Here is a 14,557-nt window from a genome sequence, read left to right as displayed (position 1 = left end):
TTACAGTCTGAATTGAATGTAATGAGATACTAAAAGCAACGTGCCATGAAATAGCGCAAAAAGAACACGTCTTTTTATTGCATTGTGTAGAGTGATCCATCAAAATAAAATCAAGATATGACATTATGTAAATATTAAACCACAAAGGGCTGTGCTTTAATCAAATAGTCTGCATGCTCCACTCCTCTCTGTTCTGAGCACATGGTAGATAGTTCTGTGCTCTCTCTACAAATTGCATTCCGCACATAGAATAATAGTGTTGCGTTCGGTTTGGTAGTGTGCACATGTTATATTTACAGTGCTCCAAATGTACTTTAATTGGCCACTACAAGTTACTATACAAATCTAAAACAACTCTGACACCAGGTTTTTGTGGACAGAAGAGGAGATGAGATTTTACCATATTTGGAATGAGGCACTCATTTAAAGGCTATTGTTAACGCAACTTCACACAAAGTTCCTGCAGTTTTCCGCCCAGATAAAGGTTCGAGTGTTTAACCAGATCCCATAGCAATGCAATGAGAAAAATTACTTTTGTAATAATAATATTAAAGTTATTATAACACAGTTGTAATATATTCTTCTCATTTCTTCATGTAGTAATAATAATCATTATTATTATATTCAGAAATATATTAAATTGTTATGATATTGATTGATAATATTTGAAAATATAGTTGACTTGGTTCCAGGATTGAGAAACACTGCGTTAAAAGGTTTGATAATGCAGTTAGATTTACTAAATTGTTTACATTTAAAGTGTAAATGTTTCAGGAAATGCTGCTTGCATCAGGAATCCTTTTTTCTACCACAGAGCATTGACAGACAAACCCGAGTTTGACTTTGAGGTAGACCGTTATGACATCCAAATTCCAGCTGATGTGTATGATAGTGAAAAGGAGACCTACAAGCAATCCAGTCGCACATTGCAGTCAAGCCCAGAGAGTGACTTCTCCCTGAGGGTGAGTACAGTCCACATTACTGTATGAACATATACAGTGAGGAAAATAAGTATTTGAACACCCTGCTATTTTGCAAGTTCTCCCACTTGGAAATCATGGAGGGGTCTGAAATTGTCATCGTAGGTTCATGTCCACTGTGAGAGACATAATCTAAAAAAAAAAATCCAGAAATCACAATGTATGATTTTTTAACTATTTATTTGTATGATACAGCTGCAAATAAGTATTTGAACACCTGTCTATCGGCTAGAATTCTGACCCTCAAAGACCTGTTAGTCTGCCTTTAAAATGTCCACCTCCACTCCATTTATTATCCTAAATTAGATGCACTTGTTTGAGGTCGTTAGCTACATAAAGACACTTGTCCACCCCATACAATCAGTAAGAATCCAACTACTAACATGGCCAAGACCAAAGAGCTGTCCAAAGACACTAGAGACAAAATTGTACACCTCCACAAGGCTGGAAAGGGCTACGGGGAAATTGCCAAGCAGCTTGGTGAAAAAAGGTCCACTGTTGGAGCAATCATTAGAAAATGGAAGAAGCTAAACATGACTGTCAATCTCCCTCGGACTGGGGCTCCATTCAAGATCTCACCTCGTGGGGTCTCAATGATCCTAAGAAAGGTGAGAAATCAGCCCAGAACTACATGGGAGGAGCTGGTCAATGACCTGAAAAGAGCTGTGACCACCGTTTCCAAGGTTACTGTTGGTAATACACTAAGACGTCATGGTTTGAAATCATGCATGGCACGGAAGGTTCCCCTGCTTAAACCAGCACATGTCAAGGCCCGTCTTAAGTTTGCCAATGACCATTTGGATGATCCAGAGGAGTCATGGGAGAAAGTCATGTGGTCAGATGAGACCAAAATAGAACTTTTGGTCATAATTCCACTAACCGTGTTTGGAGGAAGAAGAATGATGAGTACCATCCCAAGAACACCATCCCTACTGTGAAGCATGGGGGTGGTAGCATCATGCTTTAGGGGTGTTTTTCTGCACATGGGACAGGGCTGACTGCACTGTATTAAGGAGAGGATGACCGGGGACATGTATTACGAGATTTTGGGGAACAACCTCCTTCCCTCAGTTACAGCATTGAAGATGGGTCGAGGCTTGGTCTTCCAACATGACAATGACCAAGCACACAGCCAGGATAACCAAGGAGTGGCTCTGTAAGAAGCATATCAAGGTTCTGGCATGGCCTAGCCAGTCTCCAGACCTAAACCCAATAGAAAATCTTTGGAGGGAGCTCAAACTCCGTGTTTCTCAGCGACAGCCCAGAAACCTGACTGATCTAAAGAAGATCTGTGTGGAGGAGTGGGCCAAAATCCCTCCTGCAGTGTGTGCAAACCTGGTGAAAAACTACAGGAAACGTTTGACCTCTGTAATTGCAAACAAAGGCTACTGTACCAAATATTAACATTGATTTTCTCAGGTGTTCAAATACTTATTTGCAGCTGTATCATACAAATAAATAGTTAAAAAATCATACATTGTGATTTCTGGATTTTTTTTTTTAGATTATGTCTCTCACAGTGGACATGCACCTACGATGACAATTTCAGACCCCTCCATGATTTCTAAGTGGGAGAACTTGCAAAATAGCAGGGTGTTCAAATACTTATTTTCCTCACTGTATATATGTGAACCCTTTGGAATTGCCTGCATTAATGTACAAATTTGTCTTAAAATCGGGTTTTATTTTCATCATTAATAAAACGGATTATGTTTGTTTATTATTGTTAACTAATAATATACAAATTATTGTATTGTTTCTGTACATATTGAATACATCATTCAAATAGTCAGTGTAGGTTGGAAAAAGTATGTGAACCCATAAGCTAATGTCATCAACAAAAGCTAATTAAAGTTATGAGTTGGCAAACCTGGCATCCAATTAATGAAGCTAGATTGGAGGTGTGGGTTAGAGCTACTTTGACTTGTAAAAAGCACTCAAACATTTTGAGTTTGCTATTCACAAGAAGCATCTGGTGACGTGGACCATGCCTCACAAAAAATGAGATCTCAGAAGACCTAGATTCAAGAATTGTTGCTTTGCATAAAACTGGAAAGGATTACAAAGTTATCTTTAAGAGCTTAGATATTCATCTGTCCACAGTTAGACAAAATGTCTATAAATGGAAATGATTTAATTCTGTGGCTACTGTCCCTAGAAGTGACCATCCAGCCAAGCTGACTAAAAGGGCACACCACAGAATTGTCAATGAGGTAGAAAAAACTCCTAGAGTTACAGCTGAACATTGAAGGCACCATTGTAACTGGTTAACATTATGAGTGTACTCTATGGAAAATATTAAACAAGCATGGTGTCCATGACAGGACACAACGAAGGAAGCGCTGCTTTCCAACAAAAGCATTGCTGTGCACCTGAAGTTTGCCAAAGACCACCTGGACACTTTATAACGTTACAGGGAACATTTTTGCATCATGATTTGGGGCTGCTTTGCTGCTTAGCAATCAGATTGTACAGCTTGCAATCATCGAGGGAAAAATTAATAGCCAAGTTTATCTGGATATCTTACAGGATAATGTCAGAGTGGCTGAACACCAGCAGAAGGAAACGCTTGGTTGAGGTTTTGCTGCCAAAGAAGGATCAACCATTTATTAGATATAAGGGTTTACTTACTTTTTCCACAGCACTATTAAAGTTTTATGGAATGTGTTCAATAAAGACATGAAAGATTATAATTGTTTGTGTGTTGTTAGTTTAAGAACATTGTGTTTGACTGTACTTGTGACTTTGAAGAAGAAACGATCACATTTTATGACCAATTAATGCAGAAAACCAGCTCATTCCAAAGGGCTCACATACTTTTTCTCACAACTGTACATGTATATGGTGATAGACAACACTAAATTATCACACATGTTAGACATAAATAAATTGGTAATGTGTTTTCATGTTATCTTTTTCCAGGCATACTGTAGCATCCTGTACTTGAAGCCCAGAATGCAGATTGTCATTCGTGGACAGAAAGTGAAAACTCAGCTGATTTCTAAAAGCCTGGCACATGTTGTCAAAGATAAATACAAACCCAACTTTTTAAATGTATCCACACAATCGCAAAGGTGCAAGTTGTCATTCCCCATTTCACAATAAAGCCTTAAAGGATTAGTTCAACCAAAATTGAAAATTCTTTAATCATTTGTTCACTGTGCCATTCCACATGTTTATGACTTTCTTCTGCTGAACACAAAAGAAGATATTTGAAGAATATTTCAGCTCTGTAGGTCCATTCAATGCAAGTTAATAGTGACCAGAGCTCCAAAAAGGAGATAAAGTCAGCATAAAAGTAATCCAAAAGACTCCAGTGGTTTAATCAATGTCTTCTGAAGTAATCTTGATGGTTTTGGGTGAGAACAGACCAAAACTCTTTTTTTCAGTGTACATATTGACATCTTCAGTCACCTTGTCGATCATAAATTCAAGCTCGATTACACTTCCTATAGCACCATCTAGCACTCTGCACATGTGTCAAGCACTAGGAAGTATAATCGAGCTAGAAATCATGATTGTGCCTAGAGACTGCAATGACAAGTTGTACAGTGAAAAATAAGATATATTTTGGTCTGTTCTCACCGAAAACCATCTGGATCGCTTAAGAAGAAATTGATTAAACCATTGGAGTCTTAAGGATTAATTTAATGCTGACTTTATCATCTTTTTGGGGTTTTTGAAATTCTGGTCACCACTACAGAGCTGAGATATTATTCTTAAATTACTTGTTTGTGTTTATCAGAAGAATGTCATACACATCTGGGAGTGTGAGTAAATGATGAGAGAATTTTTATTTTTGGATGAACTATTCTTTTAAGTCCTGGTCCCATTTACCTTTGCATGGCTGAATTCCGCATGCGAAGAAGGTGTGGGTGGATGTGAAGCGAGTGTGAAACCTGCAAAAACTACTGGTCGAGCAGCATCTTTTTTTGTTACAGTGCCTATAGAAAGTAATCATACCTCATCAAAATCCTTGTAATTTGTCACTTTAAACCTTGGAAATTTAAATACATTCAATCTTACCTTTTTCCAGCTGTATTTACACAGTATAACCATCAACATAAAATTTTAAATAACATGTAAAAACAATTCTGAACAATTATTTAAAAAATGTGTTATATAAAGTATTTTATTAAGTGATTAGCCCCCTAAACATTAGAGTAACCGTTTAAAACTTGCTCGGGTGCAAATAATTACCTTTCAGATCACATAGTTATAAATTCAATACATTGTAATAAATTCAGGAATTCACCATGGTTGGAAAGTGCTTTCAATAGGTCTCCAGGATAAAATTGTAGAAAGGCACAGATTAGGAGAGGGTTGCAATAAAATTTCAAAAGTTTCTATCCCTCCGAGTACTTTTCAGAGCATTGTGGAAAGTGCATTGTGGAAAGTGCATGGTACCACCAAAAACTTGCCTAGATCAGGCGTCCCTACAAGTTTGATGACCGTGCCAGAGGAACATTGATCAGGGAAGCTATTAAGAGGCCAAAGGCAGCTTTGAAGGATTAACAAGACCTTATGGCTGAGAATGATTGGTCTGTGCATGTGACAATCTCCCGTGACAATCTCCCAAGCCAATCACACGAAGCGTGGAGAAAAAAAAAAAAACATGATATCATACAAAGGTTTACACTACAGTCTTCAAAGACAAAGGACAACTGGTTCTAGCAAGGACAGAAAGAGATGTTGAAGGCCAGATGTATAACTAAACAAGAGGATAAGTACATCAGAGCCTCTAGATTGAGAAATTGATGCCTCACATGTCCTCAGCTGACAGCTTTATCGAATTCTACCTGCTCAACACCAGTTTCATGTACAACAGTAAAAAGAAGACTCAAGGGTGCATGTCTTATGGGAAGAATTGCATAGAAAAAGCAAACTTTTAAAACAAAAGAAAAAAGAAAATTTTAGAGTGGGCAAAGAAACCGACATTGGACAACAGATAATTGGAAAATCGTGTTATGGATCCTAATCATGTTGCGCTTTTCTGGGATCAGCTATACTGTAAGGTGCGTGAGAAGTGCCCGACAAGACAGCCACATCTATGGCAAGTGCTACAGGAAGCTTGGGGTGAAATGTCACCTGAGTATCTGGACAAACTGACAGCTAGAATGCCAAGGATCTGCAACGCTGTCATTGCTGCACATGGAGGAATTTTTGATGAGAACTCTTTGTAGTTTAAGAAGTTCTGATTTTTTTTTTTTTTTTTACAAATTATAATGTAAATCTTTCACGTTATTAATGTCCTGACTAAAAATCGTGATAAGTCGAATGCCACTTTGGTGAATAAAAGTGAATGAAGGGCAAAATCTGTACATTATTCCAAACTTTTGGTTGCCAGTGTAGCTCTATAAAGTATTAAATCCAGGGGTATGATCACCTTTCAAACACTGTTATTCTAGTTTTCATCTTTTATAATTTTTTGGAACTGTTGCCTTTCTTTTTCAGTTACTTGAATCTTGTAAGGCAAAATTTGTAAATAAAGCTTTTAATAGAAAATATTTTTCAAGCTGTAAAAAAAATAAAAGTGGCTAATCCAATGAGTATGATGATTTTCTATAGGCAATGTATAAAGACACTCGCTTCTAAAATTATTTGTTTAGCCATTGAGAATATTTGGTGGGGCCATGTATGAAACACCGCCCAACACAGAGGTCGCTAACAAATCAAGCAACTTCGTATTGGTCAATGCTGCAAAATTAGTATTAAAAATTAATAAGTCCCATCAGGTAAAATTCCTGATCGCGTGGATTCCCATTGAGTTGAATTTTGGCGTGCAAATATTAATGTGACCTTTATATTTAATTGATTACAACTTTTTGGAAATGAATCAAATTTTGTTTTTTAACACAAAAGCAACTTGACTTTAAACACAAGGTTCTTATGATGTGAGTTTGTGCTACAAAATATTGTAATGTATGAGAAAATTAGTTGAAAAGATTTAAAAAACTTTCTTTCATCAAACACCTTTTTCTGAGGATCATTAAATTGAGTGTTGGGATTGTTTATAGGCTGACGTGGTAAATGGTGTTATACATTCTGTCCTTTCCTTAAGTATTTTGCTCTCAGAAAGAAAGCATCTCAATCACATTTGGCTACAATACCAAGACCAAAGAACATTACGGAGTCATGATGTACCACAAAAACAGGCTTATCAAAGCCTATGAGCGTGTTGGATGCCAAAACAGGGTGAAGTTTTGCTAAACAGCTCCCTTTACTACTTTCTTTATGTGTTAACATTGTTTAGTAAATTTTGTTTTTGCAAAAGGCAAATGTCAAAGGAGTGGGAGTCATTGCTGTGATTGAGTGCAACTTCCTCAAGCCAACACACAACAAGCAGGACTTTGATTACACAGAAGAGTACAGGTGAGTTTGATATGCCATTATTTACAATTCTGCATGTTATTTATAGTATGTATGTGGTCATATACAGTGAAAATTTGTCCAACAATTATTTGCATTAAAAGTGTCGACTAATTCTGAATATCTTATTTTTTGTGAGTTTATTTGCTATTCAATGTTTGATATTTGATAAGGCAGGAAGTGTTGCAAAGGATTCTGGTAATTACAAGAGTTGTCCTAACACTTGTTAGGTATTGATCTGATATTGGATTTCGATTTGAAATCTGTCCTGTATTGAAAGACAGATATGTACTGATATTGTATGGCAATCATCTTGTAAATGAAATATTCATCAAACATTGTCCTTTTGCACTAACATATACTCATTTTACCAGATTTCAGGAACAAATTATGTTTGTAAAACAGGGAGATCAATATGTATACTGTATATAGCAGACTACTGTAGGTTGTTTATTGTTTGTACACACAGAAGAACTTTGCAAACTTTGGGTTTGAAGCTGGAAGATTATTGGAAAGCGATCCACCATAAAAAAGGTCTCAGCAGTACAGTACCTGTGGAGGATATCCCGTTAGTATACACTTACACAAGAAGAAACCTTTTAGTGTTGCTTTTTGCCAGTTAATTCACCACATTTCCATGTATAAACCTTGTTCCTTGCTGACTGTGAAGGAAGTGTCCTGATCAGAACTGGGTTCAGTGTGATGGTTGTCTTAAGTGGCGGAAGCTTCCAGATGGCATCGACACCTGTAAGCTCCCTGAAAAATGGTTCTGTCGAATGAATCCAGACCCCCAGTACAGGTTTGTTTAATCTACCTTTTTTATGTGTTTTAGACATCCAAAAGGTCCTCAAAGAATCATAGAATAATTGTATTAATTTGTCAACACAGTAAATGCAGCCAGTCTCATTCCAAATTGCAGCTTGTCATATTTATACTTTTTAATTTCATAGATATAATTATAAAGTGAGATCAAAGAATACATTGTTCATCTAACAATGAAGCACGATATAAGAATTTTAAACTAGGGCGGTGGAGAGAAAATCATCGTAATTTGAAAATAATAGAAATAATGTGTGATAATGAAGTTTAGTGCACTTGAGCAACAACTGATAACAAGAAATATAGAAGTGCTAAATAAACTCAATTATGCAAACTTTAGGCGAAATTCACCATTCTGAATATAAAATAGTTCATCTACATGATTCATGTAGATCCTAAGGTTTTTTTTAGACGGAAGAGGGAAGTGTTTTTTTTTTTGCAAATATAAACCTTGAGGGAAAATTCTGTACTTGAACTGTGTACTTGTCTTATGCAGCATATGCACTAGGATCTCAATCTAAGTGTCTTAGATCACTGTTTTAAAATAGTATCCAATTTTTATATTAAAAGGAAGATCAGGGTTCCCATGCATCCTGGAAAACCTTGAATTTTGCAATCCAGTTTTCCAGTCAAGGGAAAAGTCATTGTTTGTATAACAAACTGTTTGATTGTATCGCTGACAAGGTTTTTGTTACATGTACAAAAACAATATAACGATCAGTGTCTTTTTGGTGCAATTTAACCTATCCTTTTGTCACTGCTGGTGGCTGTGCATTGTGAAACAACATCAACAGTTGACTGTCATGAACAAAGCCCTGTCAGCTATATTCTCTACTCATCTGCTGTCATCTGTCATTGGTTTTGAAAAAAAATTTGAGTTGGAAATTTAGACAACAAAGACAGTCAAACGCATTTTTTTGATAATGCATTTACACCCCGATGTGGTATCATGATGATGCAGCTTTTACACCTCAGGATGTGAATTTATTTTCAATAATCCAATGATGGACTTGTACTGCGATGACCACATATAGGGTCCTATGATTTCCGCAATGCCGCGAGGAAAAAACACACATGGAATCACTGAATCCAGTCATAAAACTTGCATTAAAACATGGAATGTTACAGAATTTGACATATTTGGGATGGACAATTAAACACGTCAAAATTGTTATATGTGCTAGTGTGATTATTAAGGCTGCAAAAGGCTGAAATTGTATAAAATAAATGTATATAATCTGCATTAATGTAAAATTAAATTAAACGGCAGCTCTCATGTTGAACAAGGTGTTAAAGCTACAAACTACAAGATGATTGCTTTTTACCAAGACAGAGTAACTCTGTAGGGTGTTCATACTTGAGACTTCTTTAAAAAAATATATTTTTTTACATTATTATTAGTAGTTTTATTGCAAAATACAAAAGTTATCTTTCTGTAATAATTCAGCACGCAGCATTGCTACATGGTCTCAAGCCTTTATTTTGGCAGAAAACTGAAGGAAGGCTGTGTGTTGTTGTTTCGGTGTTTAGTTTGAGTTGACAACAGCTTTGTGCTGTGCTCTTCCTTTCATACATGTTGGAATGCTTTCATCTCCTTGGTCCATAAAACATCTCGGGTTACGTGGTGTAACCCTTGTTCCCTGAAAAAAGCGGAACGAGATGCTGCGCTGAGAAAAGCGCTTTGGGAATAATCCTACGTTGTGACCAGCTGTGAATATGTGTGTAACACATCAATGAACATTGACCGGAATTTATAGCCTCAGCTGGTGAGATCATTGGATGCACCTGTGGCCAGGCTATAAATAGATGCGTCACCAGCAGTCCGGGACATCCCAGTGCGGCAAAGAAGCGCAGCATCTCATTCCGCTTTTTTCAGGGAACAAGGGTTACACCACGTAACCCGAGACGTTCTCTTTACAAAAAGCTTCACTAGGATGCTGCACTGAGAAAAGTGCTTTGGGAACGAGAATACCCACGCCACCGCACTGAGGCCGTCCGGACCCCTACGGTTGTGAAGTGTGCTCACAAGAACGCGAGAGTCTCAGACATGAGCTTGAGATGTCGACTCGAGGGCATAGGAGCCCGGAGTGGCATGAACATCTAAACTATAGAATCTAATGAATGTGTGCGGAAAGGACCAACCTGCTGCATCACAAACTTGCTGCAGAGGGACACCTCTAGCCAAGGCTTTAGAGGAGGCGAGCCCTCTGGTAGAGTGAGCCCTGATACTTACTGGCGAAGCTTGACCATGCGCCTTGTAGGCCAGGGCAGTAGCGTCCCTCACCCATGCGACATGGTCTGCTTGGAGGTGGCTGCCCCCCGATTGTGACTCCCATGGCAATGAATAGTTGCCCTGACTTATGCCACTGGCTAGTGCGGTGGACATAAGTCTAAAGGGCACAGACTGGACACAGTCTTCGAAGAATTTGCTGCTCCGGCGTTACAAACGGTGGGGAGCAGAAGGCTTAGAGAGTGACCTGATGTAGGGTCACGAAAGGCACCTTAGGCAGGTAGTGAGGATGAGGGTGCAAAATTGCTTTGGTCATTCCTGATGCAAACTCTAAATAGGCTGGCAAAACAGACAGATTCTGTAGGTCCCCAATTCTCTTTAGAGAGGTAATCGCCATAAGAAAAACCATCTTGAGAGTCAGAAGTCTGTCAGACGCTGGTTCAAAGGGGGTCTCAACCAGACCCTCAAGGACTATTGCTAAGTCCTAGCAGGGGATGCCTCTCAAAGGGCACCCTGTCCATCAAGGCGTGGCAAGCCGAAATGGTGGCCACATAGACCCTGAGAGTTGTGGGGCATGTGCCTGCTGACAGTTCTTCCTGCAGAAAGTCCAGAACAGAAGCAATCTGGCAGTTAACTGGATCTGCATTATGAACTTTTAGTAGAGGGAAACGCATACAGGCACATTCTGGGCCATGGATGCGCCACCGCATCCAGCCCCAGGGGTGGGCTGGGTGACTCGGGGAGAAGTAGAGACATTGCGCTATTCATAGAGGCGAAGAGGTCCTCTTCTGCCCTGTAAAATCTCACCCAGATTTGTTTGAAGTGGAGGGAGCCCTAGCACTTAAAATGGTCTTGATAACCTCAGGAGAAAGCCCTGTGTACCTCAGTTGGTTCTGTTCAGGGCCAAGCGTGAAAGGTTCCACAATTCAGGCTGGGGATGAATATTGTCACCTGTGCCTGAGAAAAAAGGTCCTTCCTGTTTGGAATCGCCCAAGGCGAGCCGTTGAGGAGAGCTATTAACCCCAAGAACCATACCCTGTTAGGCCAGCGTGGTGCTATCAGTAAGAGGCAAGACCCTTGCTGGCGAACTCTGGCCAAGACTCCCGGGAGCAGAGCAACGGACTCATTCAGGTCCATGTATGCACCATCGCATGCAGACCCAGGGGGGCTGGGTGACACAGGGAGAAGTAGAGGAGACATTGCGCTGTTCATAGAGGCGAAGAGGTCCTCTTCTGCCCTGTAAAATCTCACCCAGATTTGTTCCACTACCTTGGGGTGGAGTTTCCACTCCCCCTTCGGTTTTTTCTGTCTGGACAGTAAATCTGCTCCCACATACGGGCATCCAGGGATATAAACTGCCCTGAGTGACGGGCTTGCCCTGGGCCCCAAGGAGAATCCAACGTACCAGAAATTTAGCTGACATGAATGTTGACCTCCTTGATGGTTTATGTAAGAGACTACAGCTGTATTGCCCACCCGCACCAAGACATGGCAGCCTCTGGAGGAAGTATTTCAGGGCCAGAAATACAGCCATCAGCTCGAGACAGTTACTGTGACAACCGAGCTGACGACCTTCCCATTCCCCTTGAGCTGGACGACCACTTAAGACCGCTACCCAGCCCGTCAGGGAGGCGTCTGAACCACATAGAAAGGGAATGAAATTCCATATAACCCCCAGATAAGTGATTCCACGGGTGGTTGAGAGAACGCTCTCTGACGTTGAGTCTCAAACCCGGAGAAACCAGATGAGCTAAGACAATATCCTTGTGCTGAACTGCCAGTTCTTGGAACTGCGCTAGGATCAGCCAGTCATCTATATAATTCCGAATGTGGATGCCCCGGAGTCGTAAAGGAGCCAGCGCTGCATCCATGCATTTCATGAATGTGCTGGTTAATAGGGCTAGGCCGAATGGAAGAATCCGTTACTGGAAGGATTCACCCCCGAAAGCGAACCTCAGGAACTTCCTGTGCCGTGGCGGAATTTCTATATGAAGATATGCATCCATGAGATTGATGGTGACCAGCCAAACGTGATGTTGGGCTTGTGACACGATCGTTTTGATAGTTAGCATCTTGGACTTGAACACCCTGACTGGGCAGTTCAAGCCTTGAAGACCTAAGGTCGGACGCAACACCCCACCCTTCTTGGGAACCAGGAAGTATTCGCTGTAATAACCTGACTCTTTCTCTGGAAGGGGAACATGTTCTATGGCCCCTTAGACCGAGAGATTTCGCAGTTCTTTCCACAGTAGAAATGCCTGGTCCGGTTTACGGTAGTGAGGACCACGCCGTTGAAACACAGGGCAGCGAGCGAATTGAATTCTGTAGCCATTCTCTACTGTTCTTAGGACCCACATAGAAATACCTGGCAGAAGTTCCCACGCTGCCAGGTTCTCTGAGATGGGTATTAATTTTAACACTTCCTGTTGAGGGGATGTGGAGTGTTCTGCATCCTTGACTAAGGCAGGAAGCAACAGTACACCCAACTTTTCTTTGGAAGCTTCTAAACTCCCGAAACACCAGAGGCGGCGGGAATGGAGAGGTTTCGTGGAGGTACCAGGAGGGCCGAAGTGGATGATACACGTGCCTCGTCCCGAGAGGGGCTACCCCCACAAAAACCATCAGGGTTTTTCCCTTTTAGAAATAACTGCCCTGAGGTCTTGCTTTGGGGGCTGCTGAGGGCGACGAACCAGACCCCAGTCTTTACGAGGGAGAGCACGGTTCGCCACGTTTTTTTTTTTTTTTTTTTTTTTTTTAGCCTCCCGTCTAGAAGGGGCGGGGCTGGGTGGCCGATGGCCCCTCTCCCAGAGTGTGGCGAGGAAGGAATTGGCCTAAGGCTTCCTCGTGACTTTTTTTGCCTCCTGGAACCTGGTGATAACTATATTCATAGCGTCACCAAATAAACCAGAATGCGAAACCGGGGCATCGGGAAGGAAAGTTTTTGTCCTTGTCTCTGATGCCTGATAGGTTAAGCAATAAGTGTCCCTCCGTGCTGACCAAAGCAGACATAGGCCGGCCAATGGTGTGGGCCGTCTGCTTGGTTGTGCAGAGAGACAGGTCCGTGGCTCGACGAAGCTCAGAGAAAGCCGACCGTAGTGCCCACACTCAGGTCCTTCAACAGATTAGCCTAGTACGCCTGTAACACTTCCATAGTGTGCAGGGTAGCACCAGCCTGACCTGCTGCCTGATAAGCCTTCCGCACAAGCGTGGAGGTGGTCCTGCACAGCTTTGTGGGGAGAGTAGGTCTCTTTAGCGATGATGCCAAGCCAGTCGAGAGAGAACCCGCAAGTGTCTCTTGTACAGGCGGCGTCACCGAATACCCCCGGACTTCAGCACCCACAATAGTTGAATATGTCAACATCGAGGGCATGAAGACACGGAAAGTATAAGGATTCCTCCATGAAGGAGAATACTTGTTATGGAGGTCATAGAGAAAAAGGAAGGGACTGATATAGCGTTCCCTTCCTTTATTTATTTATTTTGGCCACCAGACAGAAAAGTGTCTTCTTGTTTGAAGCGTTTGAGTGGGGGTCTGTTGTTAGCCGCTTTATTATCGTGGCACGTACAGAGATTCAGCGTCCCCCTCGTGAACCAAAGAGGCGCACTTCAGGCTTACGAGAAGGATCAGCTGGATCTGGGGAGAGAGCGAGGGAAAGGGACGAACCCGTCTCTCGCTCCTCAACCAGATCCATGAGAGAGCCCCACGAATGAAGTGTGGGCGCTGACTCCCGGAAGCAAGCGAGGCGAGTGCGAAGCAATTGCCCGAAAGCTGATCGCAATGCTCGCACCCGCCCCGCTCCAACACGAGAGCAGCATGCTCTTCCCCCAAACAAACAAAGCAACACGCATAAAGAAGAGTGTAAACAAAGGAACACGCATCGTTTGTATAACCGTTTAAATATAACCGAACGACTTTCAGTCATTCTTTTTTTTTTAAAGAAAGAGAAAGGAGAAAAAGTTCACTGTGCACTGCCTAACCAATTCTAACTCCTAACAGATGAAAGAAAGTTTGACAGGCTTGTGAGACACACACACACACAAAATAGCTCTGAAGAAAATAGATCTGACGACACGCTGGCATCTATTTATAGCCTGGCCACAGGTGCATCCAATGATCTCACCAGCCGAGGCTATAAATTCCGGTCAATGTTCATTGACG

The 14,557-nt window shown here is 41.1% G+C and overlaps 1 protein-coding gene across 2 annotated transcripts in view; it reads left to right on the top strand.

Moving 5' to 3' along the window:
* Nucleotides 1-14,557, top strand: part of morc3a (MORC family CW-type zinc finger 3a) — a 44,464-nt gene that overhangs the window by 15,583 nt on the left and 14,324 nt on the right. For both annotated transcript variants that reach the window (XM_052142811.1, XM_052142812.1), the window contains 6 exons: nt 815-962; nt 3,903-4,034; nt 7,056-7,175; nt 7,255-7,352; nt 7,819-7,917; nt 8,020-8,148. In XM_052142811.1, coding sequence (XP_051998771.1) covers nt 815-962; nt 3,903-4,034; nt 7,056-7,175; nt 7,255-7,352; nt 7,819-7,917; nt 8,020-8,148 — 726 coding nt within the window. The remainder of the gene's footprint in view (nt 1-814; nt 963-3,902; nt 4,035-7,055; nt 7,176-7,254; nt 7,353-7,818; nt 7,918-8,019; nt 8,149-14,557) is intronic.

This window comes from Xyrauchen texanus, chromosome 14, assembly GCF_025860055.1.
Source record: "Xyrauchen texanus isolate HMW12.3.18 chromosome 14, RBS_HiC_50CHRs, whole genome shotgun sequence".
Lineage (NCBI taxonomy): Eukaryota > Metazoa > Chordata > Actinopteri > Cypriniformes > Catostomidae > Xyrauchen > Xyrauchen texanus.
Note: the sequence above shows the minus strand (reverse complement) of the source record. Positions and strands in the feature narration are given on the sequence as shown.